Below are 25,724 nucleotides of genomic sequence, written 5' to 3' on the forward strand. Positions count from 1 at the left end.
CAGGAACAGCCAAAAGTTTCGAAGACAGCCAAAACACAACATGTCAACTTCAACATCAGTTGAGGCCTGCAACAACAACTTTTAAATGACAATATCCTGGTCGGACTACTGTTGTCAGTGATATAAGTATTGAAATTAACAGGATTTCTTAATGTCTAGTGACATACCAGGTCCATTTTATGATTAACTGAAATACATTTCTTACATACAGTTCCTTTAAATATATATTTTTTTCATTTAGTATTGCCCTTTGGAAGCAACAGAAGATGTCTCCCGGAAGACCCATTAAGTACAATTTACCTTGATCTTTAAATTCAAGTATTTTTGGTCAAAATAAATGCAGTCTGAGAGAGTCCTTTAAAAAAAACATGAAAAAACTGACCCCAATTTTTTTGTTTACATTAATATAATATAATATAATATAATATAATATAATATAATATAATATAATATAATATAATATAATATAATATAATATAATTAATAATAATAATTTTATCATCATTATACTTCACTGTAAGGGAAAAATCCACACAACAAAGGTCTGCACACAACCGACTTATGTTTAATAATTTATTACAAGGAACAACACAGAGGATTTAATAATTCATTACAAAGAACAACATGGAGGATTTATAAGATTAAACTTTGTTTGGGTTGCTTTTGCCCTTTCATAATGTCCTTATAATTTTAAGAAATACAATCACTGTGAGGCTTTTATTTTTGTTTATTCACATTATATTATAGCTCTGGCATTATGATCTTATAATCTTTTTCATTCACTTGTACTTCAAGAATCTACTGAAAACTTGATAAAAACGACCCCATAATAACATTAAACTTTTTCTACTGACAAACCTACCGTGACACAGACGACGGGGTAACCAGCAGGTGGGTGGGCATTTTCTTTCTTTCTTTGGACATCATCATAGTGTAATAGTGACACAACATGAGGCAGGGAAGGGAATGTGACGTCAGCCATACTGTTGCTCTCCTCAATGTACACGATGGCTTTAGTCATCTGCCAGTACAGATTTGTAATTCCCATTAAATGCATATGAAACTTAAAATATGAAGAACGTATCGCATGAAACATTTTCACCGTTTCTCACCTGGATCTCAGCAATCATGTTCTCATCTGGCTTCAGGTGGACAGTGAAGGCTTCTCTCATCTCTCTTATGCTATCAAACAGAATCTCCACCTCCACTACATGCTCCGTCTCACCCGCTTTAAACTCAACATCTGCACACACAAAAGATCTGATTACATATATAGACTAAAAGATAAACAACATCCAGATATTTCTTCTCCTAAACGCTTCCACACCTGATTGCATTTGCCATTTGCATCCTGAACTCTATATAACCTGATGTAGGCAGGAAATGCATACGAAAGCTGCCTGGAGCCACCTGCCAATCTACCAGTATAATGTGATGCGGCACATTCAGAATGCAAATGACCCGTTCTGGCCTCTAGAAGCCTCACCGAGGGAGATGGGATGGTAGTCTTCTCCAGATATGGCAGAGCCGTCCTTCGTGTGAACCCTCACCAGAGACACTTTCGAAGAGTCTCCTGTTCTGCGGATGGGGATCTTCACCAACGTCATCTGCCCCGACTCTTTCGGTTCGCTAACACTGAACTTTGTCTCTGCAAACTTAATGATGGGCTCTGACAGAGAAAAATGAATGGTTTGAGAAGACAGATGAGAATTGAGGAGCTTTTGTTCATTAAAAGATTCTTTGTCAAAAAGAATCTGTAAGAGAGTTTACTGAAGTTTGACCCAAATTCTAAAAAATCTGAACCTTAATGTCAGGTGTTTATATTAATATTAATCCAAAGCGCATTTCAAATGAATTTTTTTTGTTTCTTTCTTACTGTCAGTGTTGTCATTGATCTTTATGAGCATTTCGTTCTGATTGCCTATGGATGCTCCATACGACGAGTCGCTCTTCGCGCTCCCTAGAACCAGCCTCAGTTCTTCTTCCTCCTCGTGAATCGAATCATCCACCAGTTTTAGCACACACGGTTTGTCAGCCTCACCTAGGGACCAAAACATGGAGACCAAAGTCTGAACACATTTTTTCACTGTTCTTGTGAGATTGTGACCTCATTTTCAGACAAATGTTTTTAACTTCAATGGCTGATAACAAATAGAGGTGAAGTGTGTCATTTTACCTGTATAATTCAGATTTAATTCATTAATTCACTCTGTTTGTTCGTTCATTCATTAAAGGCACAATATGTAGTTTTCGCCTCTAGATGTAAAAAAAAGATTCTGAAAAGATTCATGATTCAGATCGCCAATGTCACGTGATTTCAGCAGTTTGTGGTTTGACACGCAATCCGAATCATGAATCGATACACTGATTCATAACCGTTCTAAACTTTGTTTTGAAATCGGCCCATCACTATACAAGTCGTAATTTTGTTTTTTTTGCCAACAAAAACTATTCTCGTCGATTCATAAAATGATTGTAGAGCCGCTGTAGTGAGATGGGCTTTGTAACGACGTCTTTAGTGCCTTTATGGGTCTTGAGAGAGGAAATTACATTGGTGTCAGTGAAGGCCTTTCTGAGTCATCAGATTTCAACAAAAATATCTTCAACTGTGTTCTGAAGATTGTGGTGTGACGGAGCACGGGGCGCGGGGCTCGCTGCCGGGTCCCTCAGAAGGAGGAGTCACCGCCGGCCGCCAGGGGGCGGAGGAGGATCGAGCTGCCCACCAGGCGTCCAGTGCCATCGCACGGGCGGAGGGCTGAAAGGCAGTGTGTCTGGGAACCGGACCAGGATTTTTTTTCCTCTCTTTCTTTCTTTTTTCCCTCTCTCCCCTCTCTCGTCCGCGGGCTCCGCGGGCTCCGCGGGCTCCGCGGGCTCCGCGGGCTCCTCGTGCTCCCGTCTACATTTCTCTCGCCTCTCTGTCCTTACCCCCAGGTGCCGCGGCCGCCGTGAGTGGCCCCCCCGGGAGGGGGGGGGGGGGGGTAGAGCGCAGTCTCGGGTATGTGGTGTGACAGGCAGCGGGGCGAGGGACCGCGAGAGCGGGCCGGTGATTAATGTTCACGAGTGCCAGCTGCGTGGCACACACCGGTCTCGTCTCGCGGCCATGTGACGGGAGCATATAAGGAGGAGCAAGAGCTGCGGAAGACGAGAGAGGACCAGGCCTGGAATTTATGTTTAGTTTTGTTTATGTGTTTGTGGGCAGTCGTCCGTGAGGGGCTGCCCACGTTTTATTTTGTGTGTTCACGGACGACTGCCCGCGGTTTTACTTTCGTTTTGTTTATTTATTTTGAGTTAATAAATGTTGTTAAACGTTCGCCGGTTCCCGCCTCCTTCCTTCCCATCTACGAACATCGTTACAAAGATGAACGGAGGTCTTACGGGTGTCGAACGACATGAGGGTAAGTAATTATTGACAGAATTTTCATTTTGGGGTGAACTAACCCTTTAATCCCTAAATCGTACCTATTGTGCCTTTAATTTAAGTTTAATTTGCTCACCTATTTGTTTATTTGTTCGTTCATTTATTAATTCATTTTGTTCATCATCTGTTTGTTTGTACTTCCCTTCATTCCATATCCTAGCTTCGAAAAGAGGTTATTTACCAGGCAAGAAAGTCACGATGGACACATCAGTGTTGGGTCTCTCTTCAAAGTCGGACACCACCTGAGCAGAGCCTTGCCGGGTGTAGCAACGTACAGTGGACTTGTGTCTGATGTCTCCGCTGCGGTGTACCACTGCGGCGATGTGACCTTCACTCTCCTCTTTGGTCATGACAGCCTGTTTAAACTGCACCTTTGGCACTGAAAAAAAGAATAGTCAAATCCAGATGCTCTAATACAACAATTTACCTCTGTCTGTATCATAGACCAAAACTAGTAATACGTGGGTCACCCGGCTTTAACCCTGGGTAGAGAAACGTTTCACACTTTGCTCTGGAGCAGGTTTAGGACTGCTTGTGTTAACTCTGCATTGCGGTGCAAAATATGTGAAACAATGCGGTTTTAGAATGCTTGGCAACAGATGCCCAATCACATGCCTTGTGTTCACATGCTTTGGACAGTCATAGAAACAACATGTGTTGCATGGTCTCAACAGTTGAAAAATTGCAAATAACGATGGAAAAAGCATAACTTTTTTTATTCTTACCTATAGTATACTCAGGAAAACATTGATAGTACAGTCGGCAATGTATAATATGAGGATGAGCAACGCTAGAGCCTTAATGCATGCTGCACACATCATAATAAAACTGCCACAGTAAATATGCAAATAAGGATGTTAATCCAGGGTTTATGAATGTACAGTATGTATGAAACTTCAGATTATGCATGCCCAGGAATAAGTGATAAACCGTGGTCAAGTATTATTAGTGTAAAATACTAAACAAGGGTTAACTATTTCAGGCATGAAAAGTACTTATATGTGGGAGATCCTATAACTGCAGGTACATTTGGTATAAAAAAAAATATATGTATATTTTACTTTTGTTAATATTTAATTTATAAAAGCCCTAAATAGTAACTTTCCTACAACAATACAATAATTGTTTCAAAATAACGTAAATCTTAAATTAAACCATAAATTTTGGCACACATTAAAAACATGTAAGTTAAAAAAAGCACTGAATTATTAAAATGTAATATATTTTCAATAAGAATACTGGAAAGAATTTCTGCTAGTGAACAGGTTTAATCTTTTTCATTGCAAAATGTATCTCCAATTATAGAAGCACTCATATTAGGTTTGTCTGTCTGTGTGTGTGTGTGTGTGTGTGTGTGTGTGTGTGTGTGTGTGTGTGTGTGTGTGTGTGTATGTGTCAGTCACAAATTTGTTAGAAAAAATCTTCAAAAATACTCACAGTCTGAAATGGAGTCGTTGATAAAGATCGTGACTGTTGCTGGATCTCCCAGAATTCCGTTGGAGGGCATCCGGAGAATAAGCTCAAATCTCTCCGTTCCTTCCAGAACGGGCTGGCCTAGGTCATCCAAGATGATGACTCTGACCATCTGCATGCTCACACCCGGTGCAAAGTCCACGTTTCTGCTGATTCCCACATAGTCTACCCCCGCTAGTGGATGAACACACAGAAATAAGGTTAAAGTCAGAAAGAGGTCAGGCGGTATTTAATCGCAGATGCGCAGGATTTTCACTTTCGATTAATCCTCTCAGAGACTGCTGTTTCTGCTTTTTCGAGGGATCAATATACGGCATAGAACTTATAGCTAAGTTTGGGTTGCCTGCACAGAGGACTCCGATGAACAGAGTTTTTTTTTAAAAATTATTTCAGCTTTGCCGAGAGCCTTTAACTGCATCTTTGATGCTACGCATCCCTTGTTCAAGGACTAAGCCAAAACAGTCAATAACACTAACTTCTTACTGTTCAGCATATTGCAGTTCATATGTTTGTAGGAAGAAAGGAATGAAGATACAAGAAAATATACTTACAAGAAACTATACTTATACAAATATTAAGCATTTCATTTTTAAAACATAAGACAGATTTCCTCACCCAAACAGACATAATTTAGTCTTGCATTGAGTTTCACTGACCGTTAATTATATTGAATTACAGTGGCTCAGTGGTTTATGTAGGTTGTCTACAAACCAAAAGGTTGGTGGTTCGATCCCCGGTTCCACCTGACCAAGTGTCAAGGTGTCCTTGAGCAAGACACCTAACCCCAGCTGCTCCCGACGAGCTGGATGGTGCCTTACATGTGTATGAATGGGTGAATGTGAGGCAAAAATGTAAAGCGCCATAAAGCGGATGGCCATAGGGTCTGTTAAAAGCGCTATATAAATGCAGTCCATTTACATTTAAGGGCCAGGATTACTAAACAGGAAAAAAACACCATCCCATAAAAATTCTGATGGGAGTGCAAAGTTCTGTGGGTGATTTACACATTAAAGAGAACTTCTCCAGAACATATCCATAATGACCAACATATCTTTCAAGAGCAGCGCAAATTCACGCAGGGTTGCGAACAAGCTGAGCCGATGATAATAAGGTGCATGTGATCTACTAACAACACAGACGAAAAATGGCTTTAAGGGATAGTTCACCCAAAAATGAAAATAACCCCATGATTTACTCATCCTCAAGCCATCCTAGGTGTATGTGACATTCTTCTTTCAAAGGAATACAGTCAGAGTTATTTTAAAAATGTCATAGCTCTTCTAATCATTATAATGGCAGTGAATAGGAGCATAAAATTTGAAGCCCAAAAAAGTGCATCCATCTATCATTAAAGTGATCCATACAGTTCCAGAGGGTTAATAAATGCCTTCTGACATGAACAGATGGATTTGTGTAAGAAAAATATCCATATTTAACATATTATAAAGTAAAAATCTAGCTTCCGACAGACCGGCATCTGTATTACCTGCCATTATAATGCTTGGATTAGCCATTTTTTTATATAACTCTAATTGCATTCATCTGAAAGAACGAAAAAGGGGTTTGCGCTGGCACAAGCTGTTAGCAAATCTGTCCCTAAGGCTTTTATATGTAAATATCCTCTGTTATGACGGTCTGCATTCTATATGAAACGAGTAACAACGCTGGTTGAGGATGGGGAAAAAAAGTTCCAACGTTATCACTCACCCTCAGCAGAAACAGGATCCGTTTTGCGGGATCTCACGGTCACTGTAGCTTTTTTCGAGAGATCCGTCCCTGTCCTCCACACACGAACTTCAACATGACCATCGCTCTCATCGATGTGATACTCCTGACTGTCGAAGTAGAACACAGGAGCTGTGGGGAATAAACAGAACATTTCCATGGACAATGAATACCCATAATTATTCCATGACTTACATTCTTCAAATATGAAAAGCACTCAAAACACAGAAATGTTAAATTATTTTATTTACTTGAGTTTAATGTGAGACTAAATATTCACTATAGGGTTCAAATCTGGACTCTGAACAGGGCAAATTTGAGCAGGAACATTCATCTTTAGATTAAATCTTTAATTAAATCTTCATTATTTTTCCCTACTATGGTAGTGAATGGTTGCTCTATCTGCCTTGCAACAAACATTCTTCAAAATATCTTCTTTTGTGTTCAGCAGAACAAAGAAACTTGAATAGGTTTGGAACAACTGGTGGGGGGGGGGGGGGGGTAAATGATGACAGAAATTTTTATTTTTTTTATTTTTTCTGAGACAGCAATGCCTTTTTAAGTAGTGCATTTGCTTAAATGTTTGCTAATTTCCTAACCAATAATTTGCGGTTAAGCCATTTTGGGCTTGGCCCGTTTTTTTTTTCCCCCGTTTTTTTTTTTTCTCTATTTAATTTTATTGCTAAATGTACATGTTCATTTATGTTTAATGCTATTATATTATAATTTTTTATTACTTTATTTAGTTATGATATTGGATAATATATTTTCTTTTATATGAAGGATGAAAATATGTAAGCCATGTAAAGCCCAACTAAATATAATGTTCAAAAGTGTTACCGTTAATGTTCACAGTTACAAAAAAGCAACACCAAACCAGTTTAAAAAGTATTTTAGAGCAAAACATAACTTTAAAGTTTTATTCATTACATACATTTTTAATGAATTCTCCATGACCTTTAACACTTTTTTTAAATTAGACTTTTTAATTTTATTTTTTATTATATTTCCAGATATGTATTCCATGACTGCGGGAACCCTGATGATTACAATTATTGAAATTAAACCACATGTACCAACCCTAAAACTCAACCTTCCTCCAGTTTATTCTGTGGCATATGAGAACATCTCATTATTTGCATTTAATTGTAAAGCTTGAGAAAAGCCCTTGAATAAATCATGTACTGAATAGTAAATCAACCTCCTACCAAGTAATAAACGGTGTACGATAGCTCAAACCAGCTCTATTTCATAACCACCAGCTCCACCATCTCAACACTACTGTTCGGTTTGCTGACTGAACAGTGGACGCCGGTCTCCATGACAACAAACTGACATCTTGTGTTGCATTGAGGTTTCTGTTTTTCTCACCCGCGGTGTCTAAGAGCAGAGGTCCCTGCGAGGATTCAACAGCTGTCATCTCACATCATCTACAGGAAGCCACTTACAAAGAAATGATTGTAACCTCTCTTTTCAGATCACACTCCAAACATAAGGTCACAAATTACAGGGTTTATTATGAAAGGATTCATGTTCATTAGCACACAAAGTATAAATATTTACCCTGATCTAAGTTTTTATAGATAGTTTTTTATCTGTCAGAATTAACAGACCAAATGTACCGGCATAGTTCAAAAGCGTCTCCATCCACCATATTGGAACAGTCAAAACATGTTCAAGAGCAAGTTGACTGTATCCACAGTTATATACGCATGTACGCAATAGATTTCAGCAGTGGCACTGACATATTTTGACCCCAGAAAACATGTCTCCACACTCCAGTGGTGGCGTGCTTTAAGCCGGCTCGCAGGCGTTTTTTTCTCTCAGGAGAAATCGGGTGGACATTGTGGTTGCTCGTATGGTCTTGGCTCAATGCGTGGGAGAGGACATATGAAACGAGCTGAGCACGTTACGAGCACCTCCCGACCTCACGATAATTTTTAAGCATGTTTAAAAAATTTGGGGAGTTGGCCCGATTTTCACCAGCGTATGGCTGTCCCCTATTGCACAACCACATCACATAGGCTCAATCTATGAGTATTATTAGGCTATAGCTCAGTGGCTGCAACCATACAGCACACACACACACACACACACACACACACACACACACACACACACACACACACACACACACACACACACACACACACACACACTCCCTCTGAAAGGCATGGCTACTGTTCTCTGCTTTTAAACAAATCATTTGCACACAATTTTTTTTTTTTTTTTTATCTGAAGCTATGGCAGCAACATTGAAGCTCCAGTCTCTGTTTTTAGCACAAAAGCTCTTGTGATTGCTGCCGGCTCGCGGTGCAAACAGTCATGCCGTGTACCAGATGATTTGATGCGATTATGAAATGAACCGACTCATAGTGTCAGCAATATCTCACAACCTCCCGAGTGTCCGAATTTGCACAGTGTACGCCCGCCTTTACACCACTGCATCCGGAACTTTGCATTGCACTTGGTGATGTAAGGCTTGGATGCTGCTCAGCCATGGAAACCCATTCCATGAAGCTCTCGACACACTGTTCTTGAGCTAATCGGAAGGCCAGACAAAGTTTGGAGGTCTGTAGCTATTGACTCTACAGAAAGTTGGCGACTTGTGTGCTCTGTGCACCTCAGCATGCGCTGACCCCACTCTTTGATTTTACATGGCCTATCACTTCTGTGGCTAAGTTGCTGTTGTTCCAAATTGCTTTCATTTTGGATGGATGGATGGGTGACAGTACAGCTAATATATTCATACTAAAAGCCAAACAACTTAAATATTAATTTCATGAGGACTTTAACTAAAACCATTAAAAACATATTTATAATTGAAATTGAGCTTAAATAAAATAGAATAAAAAAATTTGATGGAAAAACAAACATTCTATTTCAATTATAAATATGTTTTTAATGGTTTTAGTTAAAGTCCTCATGAAATTAATATTCAGTTTATTAGCCAAGGCAACATTTCTAATTTTCTTTTGAGTAGAAGTACGAAAACAAAAATACTAAAACTGAAATGAGAATCAAATTAAAGGTAATTTTATTAAATGTAAGGCCCTAAAATATGCAACTATCCATAATTTCTGTGTGTCAGTGCTTAATTTAAAACACTCACAATAAGATTATATGTTTTACATTCTTTTGAAATTGCCTATGCAAAAGATGCTAAAATATTTAGCAAATGAGTTGGTTGCTAGGGCGTTGTGGGTTGTTATTACGAGATTGTTCCCTTTTTTTTAAATTGTATTGTTTGCCGATCAAAAATCATGCCAGATTAAAAAAAATCAAAAGAAAGAATACTATTCATGGTTAAGATGTCTTAAAATGATTCAATTTTTGAAAATGATGGGAAGCATTAAAAAAGAATTAGAGTGTTGAAATATTCAGAGCCGCATGATACGAAGGGTGAAGCTGAAGGTTAAAGCCCCTCAGGGTAAAATATCACACTGCATTATATGTTGATACACAGACAGAAGCTTCCAGCAGACCCAGTCAGGGCTTATCACAGCATATTTGAACTGTGCTGAATCATCCGAGCGTTATCATACCCAGTAGGGCTAATGAGGAATGATTCATGCACAAAGCAGATGAGTGACGACATTTGCACCACAGAGAGCAAACTTGCACAAGATTACATTTTATGAAGATACAATTAGACAAAACAGCTAATTATCAAATCTGTATGGATATAGAAACATGGGGATAATCCATATCAAGGTGTCCAAACAAACAGTTTCGATTAGAAAGACACATTTTCATTAGCACCGTTAGAGCCATATTCCAATTATGAAAACTAGCTTGTGTTCATTTAAAACCTTTATCATATTTGGCAAATATTGGCGGCTGTCTACCCTGAGATGTCCTGTTCCAATCAAAACCTCAGCACGTCATTTCTATTTCCGGAAGCCAGCTCTCCGGCACGAGTCTGTCAGCGCTTTTTTAAAGCTTCAGGTAATAGATAAAAAGTCTGTGTGTTCTCCGGTTGTGAAAATTCATGTTTGAACTCGCTAGCGTGTCTGTCGGTAGCATGGAGTGCAGATGTGTTTATGCAGTACTTGACAGCTTTGTGAAACATCTTTGAGAAAGCTAAGTATGAAAAGGAGGTGTGAAGCATTGAGATTTGTGCTGTATTTAGTTCTATCTGTCAAAAACAAGGTATTTTTACACCTCAAGGGAGAAATTATGGTTAACAAGGAATTGATTCTGAAAAGACACATCAAAAGGGAGTTTTTGACATGTTTCTTTATGACTTTCTTGCATATTAACCATACTAAATCACAAGTAAACCATCAATTCTGTGGTGAAATAAATGGACACTGCTGTTTCTATAATGTAAAATATAATATTTGTTGTGATTTTTTTTCCCCTAGATAAAAAGCCTTTAGAAACTAAATACTATAGTAATAGGAAAAAAAGAAAAAAAATTCAATCTAATTCAAAAAGGATTATTTTACTACAATAATCATAAAAATACACAACATGCAAAAGTGTGTATATAAACAATATCTTTATTTCTTTCATCTTTATCTTTCATTAAGATATTTTTCAAAGTTTTTCAAAGTTTTAAGTCACAAGTTTACAATTAATTTTATTCAGGATTAATAGAAAGTTCAGAAGAACAGAATTTATTAGAAATCATTTGATAGAAATATAAATGTTTTGTAACAATCTAAAAGCCATTACTGCCATACTGATAAATTTAATGAGTGCATTAAATACATTTGAATAAAAGTATTCATTTCTTAAATTTGCATTTCTTGGATGGATGAAAGAAAAACCAGAAAGCCAGACAGACGGATAGATGGATGAACATTCAGAAAGACTGACTGATGGATGGAAGGATGGATAAACCATTAAAAAAGACTAATGGATGGATGGATGAATGGATGAACCATCAGAAAGACGGACGACGGATGGGACAGACAGACGGATGGATGGACCATCAGAAAGACAGATGGATGGATGGATGGATGGATGGATGGATGGATGGATGGATGGATGGATGGATGGATGGATGGATGGACTATCATTAAGATGGTTGGATGGATGCTGTATTTAACAGTAATATTTTATTTTCTCTTAAACTAAAAAACTATAATACAACCATGGTAGAGTTTCAAAACCAATAAAAATAATAAATGAACCAACATAAACTTCTTCGTATATATAACACATAACAGCATGTGAGCTCTGGTCCACTCTCCACATCTGAGCATTAAAGGAAGTATTGATTTAGTCTGGAGCTACACAGGTGGTTTACTAATGCAGAGGCAGTCTTTATGCCCCGAGGCTTCAGATGCACTGATTTAGTGCTGACAGATTGATGTAAGCAATGATACCTGTGTGTACATTCCACACAATAAATGACAGAACAGGAAACAGCACAAAGCATTTCTTCAGACAGCTGGCTCTCTGATGCTGCTGATACTGCTGACTGAGAACTCCACTTCAGCTCAGTGTGCGACAGTTCTTGATGATTTATGGTTCGGGGGGCATCTTCATGCTGTGTTCTGAAATTCGCGTGTGTGAGAGCTAACGCACGAGGGGGTGATTTACCTTATTTAATGTTAATGTGCGTGCCATGTTGTGTGCTAATATTTGAGTTTCTCTAGACATAAACATTTGCCATTCTCCGACTATGAACATCTGTCATACAGACACGCATGCTGTCAGACATGAATTTCAAACTATAGACAGGTGCCGCTGCAGAAACACTTCCTCCAAACAGACATTTTCTCATATTCTACACCTCCACCCAGGGCTATACTATCATACAAACAACGCTGAGCAGAAAGCATCATGTCGAACATTAATCTCTGGTTGTCGGACGGTCTCAGCCTCAGGCGGCACACGTACAGACCTCTCACAGTCCATTCACGGACCGTCTGATGCATACTGCACACAAACATAAACCAACACAACTGCATTTGCAACAGCGGTAAGAAATGTTTCTCGAGCAGTAAATCAGTATATTAGAATGATTTCTGAAGGATCGTGTGACTGAAGACTGAAGCTGAAAATTCAGCTTTGCCATCACGAGTACAGTACATTTAAAAATGTTTTCAAATAGAAAACAATTATCTTAAATTGCAATAATATTTCACAATATTACTGTTTTTGATTACTGATTTTATTTAAAAAATGCATCCTTAGTGGGCATAAGAGTTCATGAACATTAAAATAATATTACAGACCCAAAACATTTGTATGTGTGCATTGCTATACTTTATATTATATTATATTATATTATATTATATTATATTATATTATATTATATTATATTATATTATATTATATTATATTATATTATATTATATTAATTTTAAGCCATCGGAAAGTACTTTAACTTGATGTTATTTATAGCTCTGGGGATTGGCTGAAAACTGTTGTGTGAGCAAATTGTAAAGCTGTCAATATAATAAATATATAATATAATATAAAATAATATAATATAATATAATATAATATAATATAATATAATATAATATAATATAATATAATATAATATAATATAATATAATATAATATAATAACATTTTGGGGACTTTTTGCAGACATGCAAATGATCTTTCTAGTTGAAAATACATACATCAAATTGACGTCTCTGATATATTTTTGTTTTTGAAAGATGTCTGTTTTTCTCACCAAGGCTGCATCTATTTGATCAAAAATACAGTGTACTAAAAAACAGTAATATTCTTAAATATTATTACAACTTAAACAACTGTTGTGTATTTTAATATATTTTCCTATGTAATTTATTCCTGTGATGCAAAGCTGAATGTTCAGCATCATTACTCCAGTCACGTGACCCTTCAGAAATCATTCTAATATGCTGATTTGGTGCTCAAGAAACATTTATTATTTTCATCCTTGTTTTAGAAAGTTGTTTTTCTTTACATCTTTTTTCCCCAAGATTCGTTGATAAATTTAATTAAAAATGTATGTTAATGTTTTCTTACTGAATAATTGATTTATTTATTAATAAATTAATAATAATTAATGTCTTTACAAAAACAAAAATCACGCACAATGAAAATTCTACACACATTTTCTGCTGTTTTCCAGTGTTTTCTGGATACCTTTAACAAAGACCACGACCATGTTTTTTTCATTTTCTTTTGCAAGTATGTTTTAAAATCTTGATTCCAGTAACCTATCATTGGTCATTTTGGTAACATTTTGGTCTAATTCTTACTATTAACTCTTTCCCCACCAAAAACTGAATTTTCCTGGTTTCCATGTTTTCACTGTCAGACGCTAGGGGGCGCTATTACGCATTTTCTGAAGGAGTACTGAATCTCCTGATCAAAACACACACGAGGAAGACGCAGTAAAACAAGCGATCGCATGTTTATAATCATATGCATATATAAAATAACGTGATCATCATCATTAAACAGCATATGAATCAAATATATCTAATGTTACTGAATGAAATGTGGATCGATCTACAGGAATGTGCAAGTATTGGACTTAATCTACTCCATCTGTGTTTGATAATCGTTCTGAACCTGATCTGGATACAGTCTTTCACAAAAACGTGATTTTCTCAGCTTTTTGTTCATAATTTAGCTTTTTTTAGGAAACTTGCCCATATTTAAGTGTTGATAAAAAAGGAATGCATGAAGCTAGAATAATTTTTATTTTATTTTATTTCAATAACATTTTTGTGAAAATTGTCAAAAACCCTGGCGCTGGCTGGCAACTTTTTTTTTTTTAAATGCTGGCGGGGAAAGAGTTAACTAGTTGCTTATTAGCATGCATATTACTAGGATATTAGCTGTTTATTAGTACTTATAAAACACATATTAATAATGCCTTATTCCGCATGACCATATTTTACATTCCCAATCCTAGCCAAATTTAAAGTGTGGCCATCATTTTACACAAACAGAACGAGACCACTTGATTTACAGTATAAGTAGCCAGAATATCCTGCAGTCTGGCTATGTTTGACTCTTTCCAGTAGTTTTAGTTGTGCTCTTTATCTCTGCAGCAGAACATCTCTTCAGTTTTGATCTGCAGTGTATTCAGTCGCTGCTAGCCAAACAACACTGAGCTCAGCATCCGGACCTTGTTTGTTTTGATGCAGTTCATTAGCTCTCGGAGAGAGAGAGACACCGCTTTAAAAAAACAGCTGAACTACTGTCACGCAACTGAAAAAATTCTAGTTTATTCGCAAGATTTAGTTACTTCCCAACACTGTTTATCTCATACAGAGGCTGCGTCAAACCAGCTCTCATGTTTAGCACACATACACACAACTGAGAGAGAGTAATTGAGTTTTGGGCCGACTTGTCAGCTGTATTTTTGACCTTCTTTTCCTCGCTTGTTGAGATCTTCTCTCCAGCATTCGGAGATAAAAATCATTCCTGCATTGCCTGAGGGAGTCAACCTTTGTCTGTTTACCTGCAAACTCCTGCCACACACACACACACACACACACACACACACACACACACACACACACACACACACACTTTTTCCTCATAGCGTCTGATCAATTGGGGGAAGGTGCTCTGCTTTGCAGATGGAGAGATAAAAATCACTCCAGCAGAGTAGTTAACCATTCCACATTCATCTAAATGATACCACAAATAGCCTAAATTTCATAAACTTTCTTGACTCTGTTCTGAAATCTTAGACAGAAAGATAGGCAGAAAAATAAAAACAGAAATGAGACACAACCTACTTGAGCAGCCCAACTAGGGCCACCAGATCAATAATTCATGCGTAGGTATCTGCAAGTGTGTGCTCACAGGAGAGAAATAGAGGAACTGAGGAGAACAGGATGATGCCGATTTAGGAGGTATGTAGAATTTCATACAGAATTTCATTATTACTATTCACAGTCAGCATTTCAAATCGAAAGAATGCAGAAACAACCCTCTTCTCACACACAGACGCATGTCTTGCTGTTTTTCAGTATCTCGCACAGAATGTCGCTTTTTTGAAAGAAGTTAAAAGAAAGAATGAATTTGCCATGATGCTAAACCAATGAAGCAATGATCGTTTAATAAAACGAATATTAAATAGAAGGTCTTATGATGTGAAAGAAGTGTCTTATGTTCACCAAGGCGGCATTTATTTCATCAAAAAGACAGTAAAAACATTTTACATGTTGTGAAATATTATTAAAATTTAAAAGAACTGTTGTCTATTATAACATATGTTAAAATGTAATATATTCCTGTGATGGTAAAGCTGAATTCACGTCTGAAGCGGCGCGTCCGAATCAACTTTTGCTAGTTTAATGATGGAAAAAAATGGTCAGCGCCAGAGGCATGGTCCAAAAGGGTTGTACCTATAGTCCCTTAAAATGGAATTTTCCGTTATTTGAGAGAAAACGCTTCCTGTCACTGTCAGACGCTAGGGGGCGCTATTACACATCTTCTGAAGGAGTACTGAATCTCCTGATCAAAACACACACGAGGAAGACGCAGTAAAACAAGCGATCGCATGTTTATAATCATATGCATATATAAAATAACGTGATCATCATCATTAAACAGCATATGAATCAAAAATATCTAATGTTACTGAATGAAATGTGGATCGATCTACAGGACTGTGCAAGCATTGGACTCGATCTACTCCATCTGTGTTTGATAATCATTCTGAATGGAGGTGGCTGACAACTTTTTAAAAAAATACTGGCGGGGAAAGAGTCATGGGTGTGTTTTGAGCATAGCGTGTCAATCAGCCAATCAGAGTCTCCCATTCCCTTTAAAAGCCAGCTGTGCTTGCATCATAGAGGATTTGCTATTTACATGGCGGAATTTGCGAGGGGAGAGATTGCTTTTCCAGAGAGAAATCCTTTTATTTTTAATATTTAAAATATTTGTGCATGCATCTTTGTGGGTGTAATAAGCAGAGTGTACTCACACTGTCCGCCTATAGGCACATACTAACACAGACTTTAAATAACAAAAAAACACTGAGCTATTGACTTTTGACCATGTTTCTGTTGGGCGTAAGTGCATTTGCTATTTAAATAAACTTGGCGGTGGACGTGACAATGAGAACTGCGAGCTGAAACTAGCAAAAAACACTTGCATCGCACCTCGCAAAAAATTTTGAGATAGGAATTTTGGGTTTTCATGAGCTGTATGCCAAAATCATCAGAATAAAACAATACAAACTGAAATATTTCAGTTGGTTTGCAATGAATCTAAAATATATGAAAGTTTAATTTTTATCATTACATTATGGAGAATAATGAACTTTTATAACATATGCTAATTTTTTGAGAAGGACCTGTATAAATGAGGTATTTTAGAGGGCAGAATAAAAGCTTCCTACCTTGTGATGCTGTAATACGATGTCTTAAAATGTTTTAGTAAGTAGCTCACTTAGTTTTAAAGCTACACTTGGTAACTTTTTTAGTTTATTTTTAGCTAAAAACACTTAGTTCTTTCAAAAATATATTTGCTCATTAATGTAAATTTACTTCTTTCAAGTAATAAAGTATTCTCGTAAGTTTATAATATGCCATTGAAAATACATACGGGTGAGGGGTACGAATGCCGGTCGCCATGTTGCCCCTCCATCTTGAAAGTACATTAGCCAAAGAGGGACATACCCGTAAATTCAGGCTTCGCCTTTTGCATTTTAACACTCAATGGCACCGTGTCGAATGTGAAGAGGGGGGTTGCCATGTTAATCTTGGACTAAATCGGCCACCATAGGAGTTAAAACGAAATCAGAATTGAGAGGAACAGAAACTATTATTCACTGGATGGTCATATACCTTTACACCGCTAGATGGGGGAAAATATCACACAGTGGAGCTTTAAGCTCTCATCTTGATACAGCATACAGAATATTGTATTTTTGATATTGTATCTTATGTTCTGGATTAATTAAAGACAAATATTAAATTAGACTTTTCTTATAATAAATGCTTAAAAGCCTTTAGGAGCCTTGTAATCTCTACGTTAAGCATAAATAATCACAATTGGTTGAAATGATGCACTCATTTGCAGCTCTAACCTTTAATTTAAGGAGTGTTTTGCTATTGCACGCTGCTGATTGATGTTTTGGTGGTTTTAGCCCAGATTTACTGATAACGGCCTCAAACAGAGTGAGATACGATCTAATACCCTTAGGATATTTGTACCACAGACAAGAGGATTGCCCCAGAAAAAACTTCAGTAGCCTGAGGTGTACTGTTTGTGTATGAGAACGAGAGGTTTTAAAAGGAAGATAAAGAGTCAAAAAGACATGCCAAAACAAAGCGCCAAGAACATCCACTAATTACACGCTCACTATCTTAAACGCACACACACACACACACACACACACGCACATGCACACACACTATTTGCGCTTTAATAAACACTATTTGTCATGTGTACAAAACGCAGCACGCTCAACTGAACTTAACTTGATGAAAGCTTTTACCTTCGTGTCACATGGGAATTACCGTTAATCCACATTCGAGCAGCACAGGGATACAGAGACATAGCGGTATGTACACATATGTTAATGTATAGTTTCCTAGTGATAGTAAGCCAAAGGATGAACTCTATCCCTTCCAGCTCTCTCCTGAGTGCAATTTCACGCTTTCTGTCTGAGGTGGGCTAAGCCAACAGCTCCTATTTCCCTCAGAAAACTTTTGAGAGGTGCCATAATAACAGCAAAACAGAGATAAAAGAACAGAAATCCGTCGCTTTCCGCAGAAAAATAATTAATTCTCTTGCTTTGAGGAAAGAAGGCTTTGGAATAACTCAACTTTATCTGTGATTTCAGGACTCATAACGCTGGGGGAGAAAGAGACTCCAGTGCAAACTTCAGTGTTGCCCATTTACATGTGCATTGTGTCTATTCTGGGTTCATCCGCTGGCTGCCGTATGCGCATGAGACACGAAAATTCAGTCGCTATAAAATCATTTGGAGAAAAATAAATTGCTCCTTAAATACCACTGCGTGTTAAACTAACAAAAACATATCTGTCTGAGCATGATATGGACTGTGAATAGCTCTAATCTGTATGGTTCACAGACTGAATTGTAAAATTGCCTCATCAAACACAGTGCTGCACAACAGAGGTTTACTGTTCAAATTAAAACCTGGAAGAAAAAATATTTATTTTAATGTTGTTATTATTAGTAGTTGTAGCATTACATTAACATATGCATTGTAAAATAGCAATACAGTAATACATAGTGCTATACAATAGTAATATATTTCTGTCACAAGTTAAACCAAACTTTTATTTTGACTGGTTGCTGTGAAGATTTTGAAGTTTCTGTGTATGTGATATGACTAGTTTTTCTTAAATTAAACGGTAAAATGTTCATGAAGTGACTCTCAGAGCAGTTATAGAGAAGTATGTGTGTTAATGTCATCATACATATAACACTACAGGCATCATGCGTGCTTTGTGTGTGTTATAAACATATATCTGCGTCATTCATTCATTCACACAGAAACACACAGAATTAGCAGGATTCAAATAATCTTCTTGCCGATTAATTTTTACAGACACTAGTCCATATCACGATGTGATTTAAGTGTACTGACCTACTTTTGATTTATTCATCCAAAATTTGACAAATTCTGACATTCGGAGATGCCGATAATGCGGAAAATCGTCCGATCCCTGGATGATCGATCGGTGCATCTCTACTGTACTGTATAAAAACCATTATGTCTATGGAGAGTCCGCACAAAGATAGTGAACCAGACGTATATGTGTGTGTGTGTGTGTGTGTGTGTGTGTGTGTGTGTGTGTGTGTGTGTGTGAGCCTGTTTATGTGGTTTATGAGGACACAAATTTGTATAACTACATGGGTATTACACTGGTATTACACTATAAATGTGGTTATGAGGACATATCAAATGTCCTCATAATTCAAATGGCCTTAAAAACATACTAAATTATGTTTTTTTGAGAAAGTAAAAATGCAGAATGTTTCCTGTGATGGGTAGGTTTAGGGGCAGGGGGAGTGTAAGGGGATAGAAAATACGGTTTGTACAGTATAAAAACCATTACGCCTATGGAGAGTCCCTGTAAACCACATAGACCAACATGTGTGTGTGTGTGTATGGTTGCAGCCACTAAGCTAAGGCCTAATAATAATCATATGAGCTAACATACGAGCATCCACAATGTCCATGCGATTTCTCCAGAGAGAAAAAAAAAGATATGTCGTACAACAGCAAAAATTGCACCGTGTACCCCCGGATTAAAGCACAGCTTATTCAGCCAATTTACGACTCGAATGTGAGTTTGTAACTTTCTTTTCTCAGGTCACGAGCATATATCATCAAACTGTCAATTTTAGAATCAATACTCCCTGGAGAGAAAATTCCCTGTTCCTTTAAATTTTACTTTTTTAGTTCACACAAAAATGAAAATGTGATGTTTATCTGCTTACCCCAAGGGCATCTAAGATAAAGGGTTACTTTGTTTCTTCAGTAGAACACAAATTAAGATTTTTAAACCGTTGCTATGTGTGCCAGTCGTATAATGCATTTCAATGGGGTGCAATTCTATGAGTAAAAAACACATAGACATACAAAAAATCTATAATAAACTCTGTGTCTTGTGGCGACACACTGAGGTCTTAAGACATGAACAGTATTTACCATTACTTACATGATTACAATATATATATATCAGTATAAATGAGGCAACTATATAAATATATATCTATGATCGCGGGGTGTTTTTGACCTTACTTGACGGAATAATGGCATTGGGAATACTAGATGAGATTCGTCTGAAATGAGGTAAAAAATAACACAAATACTGTTGGGTTTCTTGCAGAAACCAATCGTTTTGTGTCTTAAGATGTGTTGCCACGAGCCACAGTGTTTAATACGGATTCGTATGACTGTGTTTTTTACTGTCATAGCAATACACCAAATTGACATGCATTACGACTGGCACACAGTAACTGTTGGAGTTAAAAATCTTAATTTGTGTTCTACTGAAAAAAACAAACACACCTACATCTTAGATGCCCTGGGGGTTAGCAAATAAATGTCAAATTTTCATTTTTGGGTGAACTATCCCTTTGAATCATACAAAAGCAAACAAGTACTTACCGTCGTCCTGGTCCGGCAGTATGCGGATATGCGCAGTGGGGAATTCTGGCCCCAGACGGCCTCCCACAGGCATACTGAGGGACACGTTGAAGCTCTCCTCGCCCTCATACAGCGAGTCGTCAATGATCACCACACGACAATGCTTCTCCGTCTCATCTTTATCAAAGCGCAGAATGCTGGCCTGCTCCTCTGGACGGGAGATGTAGTCAGAGTAGGACAGAACAGAAGTGGGGACGGTTCCTGTGGCAGAGCCTGCAGCAGGCACAGAAAGGACACATGCAGGGAATTCATTCAAACAATGTTCAATTTTCAGAATTCATTTACAAATGCTTTAAAAGGAAGTCAAATACATGTATGATAAAATGATGCCAAAAAATATCTTTAAAGGGATAGTTTACGGTAAATTAACAATGTTTCAAAAATAATTCATTCTTTAATAAGCCTTTTTTTTAATGGGACACAAAAGTAGAAACACAAAAAGGAATGTTGTTTTTGAATGAATGCCACTGACAACCATTTCATGACACAAAGAAAGCCTAGAGACAAGCTTCTGAGGACAGGAAACACCAGAGTGAATAATGAGAAATATTTAGTATGTATAGTATAGTTAGTATTTACTATAATTATCGTATTTATTTAGTATATTTATATTAGTTTTTCGCAAAAAAGTGATTGCATAACTTTAGAAGACTTTCCATCCATCCATCCATCCATCCATCCATCCATCCATCCATCCATCCATCCATCCATCCATCCATCCATCCATCCACAAATTTTGTAAACACGACTACTGTTCAGGTCAAGTGTTACGAATCATATATTTTTGTATCCCTGAGATTTTAAATGCTAAACATTCAATAAATGTAATTAATTTCTCAACATCAAGTTGTTGGCATAACAATTTGAATGACATAGAATGTAAAAATGTAATATATAATATTTTATAATGAGCTGTATAAGATGTTGTAAGTGTCAGGGTTCTGCCCTGGCAGCTCTGTCTGTTTTGTCTTTGTTTAATGTTTCTATGTTTGTTTTGTGTCTTAGTACTTGGATCTGTCTCTCTCTGTGTTTGTCATGTGTTCCTCTTGTCCTACCTCCTTGTTTGCCGTTACCACGCCCCCTTGTTTAGTCTGGTCTAGTCCTCGTTTCACTAATTGTGCTCACCTGTTCCTCATGTGCTCTGGTCCCTTTATATTGTGCTACCTTCCCTCATGTCTTTGCTGGTTCGTTGTGTATGTTTGTGAGCGTTTGCTTGTGCGTACATGTCTCTAGCTCCTTGTCTAGCCTAGTCTAGCCTTTTCTAGTTTTAGTGTCTCCTGTTTTTCTAGCTTTGAATTTATTTTCAGTTTTTTTCTTTGTTCCTGAGTTTTTGAGTCCAGTGATGGTTCTGTCTTTATTTTTGCTTGTTTTCTCCAGGTCTTAGTTTGGTTTTTTTTTCTTCTAGCCTTATTGTTTAGTTTTCTGGGTTCTGATAGCTTACCTTTTTATTTTTTCTGTTTTCCACTTTTATTTTCTCAGTTCAGTCTTTTTATAGAGATTGGTTTTGTTTTATTTTTCTTCGTTTTCTAGCTCCAGTTTTTATTTTAAGTTTTTGTTTAATTTAGTCATAGTTCTTAGTTTGTCTGTTTCTTGTTGTCTTGTCTAGAGTCTTGTCGTGTGTGTGTGTGTCCTGTGTTGTTTTCTGTCCAGTGTTTTTTCCCTGGCCGCTGTCTCCACTGCCTGTCAGCCAAGACTCCTGCTTCGGTGAGAACATCAAGCCTCAGGTTCCTGCCTGGATTGGTCCAACACCGCCCTGCCTGGTGTTGCCTCCCAAGCTGTCGTGAAGGTCATTGGCTGCCTGGACTGGTCTCAGTGGTCATCCTCCCCTGCCCGTCATCGTCGTGTCTTTCCCCTGCCCTGGTGTTTGGACTGTCACTCATCCACTACCCCATTGTGTCTGTTGATCTGTCTTGTTAATAAACTGTCCTTGTTCACTCTGCATCTGGGTCCTCCACTTCCTGATCCTTGACAGAACGAACCAGCCAAGACAGGACCCAGCAGAATGAGCTTCCGTATTGTTCCTCCTGCGACTGCTCAAGAGAGGTTGGCACTCCAGCAGGGTGTGGCATCCCTTCGCCAACAGGGCCGGGAAGTGCGGTCCTTCGCCCAGTTCTTCTGGACAATGGCTAAGGGCCTTGAGTATGATGATGCAGCCCTCAAGGATGCGTTCAACATCTGTCTGGATGACCCCCTACCACAGTGGGAAATGGAACAACTTAGGATCCTGGATTTCTGGAACTTCTCCAATTACTTGCATCACCGCAGGGATTGGCAGATCCTGACACCACCCGAGCCAGTTGAGCCCACACCTGTCAGTCCAGAGCCAGTCGAGCCCGCACCTGTCAGTCCAGAGCCAGTCGAGCCCGCACCTGTCAGTCCAGAGCCCGCAGCGGCCAGTCCAGAGCCAGTCGAGCCCGCAGCGGCCAGTCCAGAGCCAGTCGAGCCCGCAGCGGCCAGTCCAGAGCCAGTCGAGCCCGCAGCGGCCAGTCCAGAGCCAGTCGAGCCCGCAGCGGCCAGTCCAGAGCCAGTCGAGCCTGCACCTGTCAGGCCTGAGCCAGTCGACTACAAACTGTCATGCCCTCGAAAGCGGAAGAAGAGGAGAGCCCATGCCTGCAAGTCAGCTGCCATTCTAGATGCCCCTCATCTGTTGGTCCAGGAGGGCCGGAATCAAGCGGCTCCAGCCCCTGAGCGCAGTCCAGTGTCGGCTCCAGCCCCTGAGCGCAGTCCAGTGTCGGCTCCAGCCCCTGAGCGCAGTCCAGTGTCGGCTCCAGCCCCTGAGCGCAGTCCAGTGTCGGCTCCAGCCCCTGAGCGCAGTCCAGTGTCGGCTCCAGCCCCTGAGCGCAGTCCAGTGTCGGCTCCAGCCCCAGAGCGCAGTCCAGTGTCGGCTCCAGCCCCAGAGCGCAGTCCAGTGTCGGCTCCAGCCCCAGAGCGCAGTCCAGTGTCGGCTCCAGCCCCAGAGCGCAGTCCAGTGTCGGCTCCAGCCCCAGAGCGCAGTCCAGTGTCGGCTCCAGCCCCAGAGCGCAGTCCAGTGTCGGCTCCAGCCCCAGAGCGCAGTCCAGTGTCGGCTCCAGCCCCAGAGCGCAGTCCAGTGTCGGCTCCAGCCCCAGAGCGCAGTCCAGTGTCGGCTCCAGCCCCAGAGCGCAGTCCCGTGTCGGCTCCATCTCCTGTTCCTATCCCAGTGAGGGCTTCACCTTCTGTCCCAGGGCACACTTCAAGGCTGGCCGTCCCAAGAGCCCGCTTCAGAGGAGGCCGTCCCAGAGCCCGCTTCAGAGGAGGCCGTCCCAGAGCCCGCTTCAGAGGAGGCCGTCCCAGAGCCCGCTTCAGAGGAGGCCGTCCCAGAGCCCGCTTCAGAGGAGGCCGTCCCAGAGCCCGCTTCAGAGGAGGCCGTCCCAGAGCCCGCTTCAGAGGAGGCCGTCCCAGAGCCCGCTTCAGAGGAGGCCGTCCCAGAGCCCGCTTCAGAGGAGGCCGTCCCAGAGCCCGCTTCAGAGGAGGCCTTCCAGAGCCCACCAGTCAAGCCCAGGAAGGCGCCCCCGAGTCAGTCCCTGAGCACGCCAGTCAAGCCCAGGAGGGCGCTCCCGAGTCAGTCCCTGAGCACGCCAGTCAAGCCCAGGAGGGCGCTCCCGAGTCAGTCCCTGAGCACGCCAGTCAAGCCCAGGAGGGCGCTCCCGAGTCAGTCCCTGAGCACGCCAGTCAAGCCCAGGAGGGCGCTCCCGAGTCAAGTCCAGTATCTGTCCCTGAACTTCTGGAGGATATCTCTGCAGTTCCAGAAGGTGTCTCTAAGTCTGTCCCAGTAATCATGTCCAGTCAGAGGTCCCCACCATTGAAAAGGCCCCATGCCTTTGTTGGTCGGGTGCCTAATACCCCTCCCATCCCACCCTCCCTGTTTCCTGGTCCTTGTGGGTTCCCTAGGTCGGCACCCCCCTGGTCAGCCCCTAACCACTCCCCTAGATTAATTTTCTCCCCAGTTCTGCCTCCCATGTTTCCTGTCTGCCCTGGTACTCCTAGTTTTGTTCCCCGCCCACCCTCCCAAGTGTTACCGCCTTTGTTTCCCTTGCCTAGTTTGGACGCCAGGGGGCGTCCATTGGGGGGAGGGTACTGTCAGGGTTCTGCCCTGGCAGCTCTGTCTGTTTTGTCTTTGTTTAATGTTTCTATGTTTGTTTTGTGTCTTAGTACTTGGATCTGTCTCTCTCTGTGTTTGTCATGTGTTCCTCTTGTCCTACCTCCTTGTTTGCCGTTACCACGCCCCCTTGTTTAGTCTGGTCTAGTCCTCGTTTCACTAATTGTGCTCACCTGTTCCTCATGTGCTCTGGTCCCTTTATATTGTGCTACCTTCCCTCATGTCTTTGCTGGTTCGTTGTGTATGTTTGTGAGCGTTTGCTTGTGCGTACATGTCTCTAGCTCCTTGTCTAGCCTAGTCTAGCCTTTTCTAGTTTTAGTGTCTCCTGTTTTTCTAGCTTTGAATTTATTTTCAGTTTTTTTCTTTGTTCCTGAGTTTTTGAGTCCAGTGATGGTTCTGTCTTTATTTTTGCTTGTTTTCTCCAGGTCTTAGTTTGGTTTTTTTTTCTTCTAGCCTTATTGTTTAGTTTTCTGGGTTCTGATAGCTTACCTTTTTATTTTTTCTGTTTTCCACTTTTATTTTCTCAGTTCAGTCTTTTTATAGAGATTGGTTTTGTTTTATTTTTCTTCGTTTTCTAGCTCCAGTTTTTATTTTAAGTTTTTGTTTAATTTAGTCATAGTTCTTAGTTTGTCTGTTTCTTGTTGTCTTGTCTAGAGTCTTGTCGTGTGTGTGTGTGTCCTGTGTTGTTTTCTGTCCAGTGTTTTTTCCCTGGCCGCTGTCTCCACTGCCTGTCAGCCAAGACTCCTGCTTCGGTGAGAACATCAAGCCTCAGGTTCCTGCCTGGATTGGTCCAACACCGCCCTGCCTGGTGTTGCCTCCCAAGCTGTCGTGAAGGTCATTGGCTGCCTGGACTGGTCTCAGTGGTCATCCTCCCCTGCCCGTCATCGTCGTGTCTTT

The 25,724-nt window shown here is 39.8% G+C and overlaps 1 protein-coding gene across 3 annotated transcripts in view; it reads right to left on the minus strand.

Annotated features, from left to right (window-relative positions):
• The window catches only part of frem2a (FRAS1 related extracellular matrix 2a), an 87,697-nt gene that overhangs the window by 18,596 nt on the left and 43,377 nt on the right, over positions 1 to 25,724 (minus strand). For all 3 annotated transcript variants that reach the window (XM_067433485.1, XM_067433484.1, XM_067433486.1), the window contains exons 6-13: positions 20,672 to 20,923; positions 6,599 to 6,748; positions 4,856 to 5,065; positions 3,600 to 3,797; positions 1,877 to 2,041; positions 1,487 to 1,669; positions 1,113 to 1,243; positions 863 to 1,021 (exon numbers count right to left, since the gene is read on the minus strand). In XM_067433485.1, coding sequence (XP_067289586.1) covers positions 863 to 1,021; positions 1,113 to 1,243; positions 1,487 to 1,669; positions 1,877 to 2,041; positions 3,600 to 3,797; positions 4,856 to 5,065; positions 6,599 to 6,748; positions 20,672 to 20,923 — 1,448 coding nt within the window. The remainder of the gene's footprint in view (positions 1 to 862; positions 1,022 to 1,112; positions 1,244 to 1,486; positions 1,670 to 1,876; positions 2,042 to 3,599; positions 3,798 to 4,855; positions 5,066 to 6,598; positions 6,749 to 20,671; positions 20,924 to 25,724) is intronic.

This window comes from Pseudorasbora parva, chromosome 23 (genome assembly GCF_024679245.1).
Source record: "Pseudorasbora parva isolate DD20220531a chromosome 23, ASM2467924v1, whole genome shotgun sequence".
Taxonomy (NCBI): Eukaryota; Metazoa; Chordata; class Actinopteri; order Cypriniformes; family Gobionidae; genus Pseudorasbora; species Pseudorasbora parva.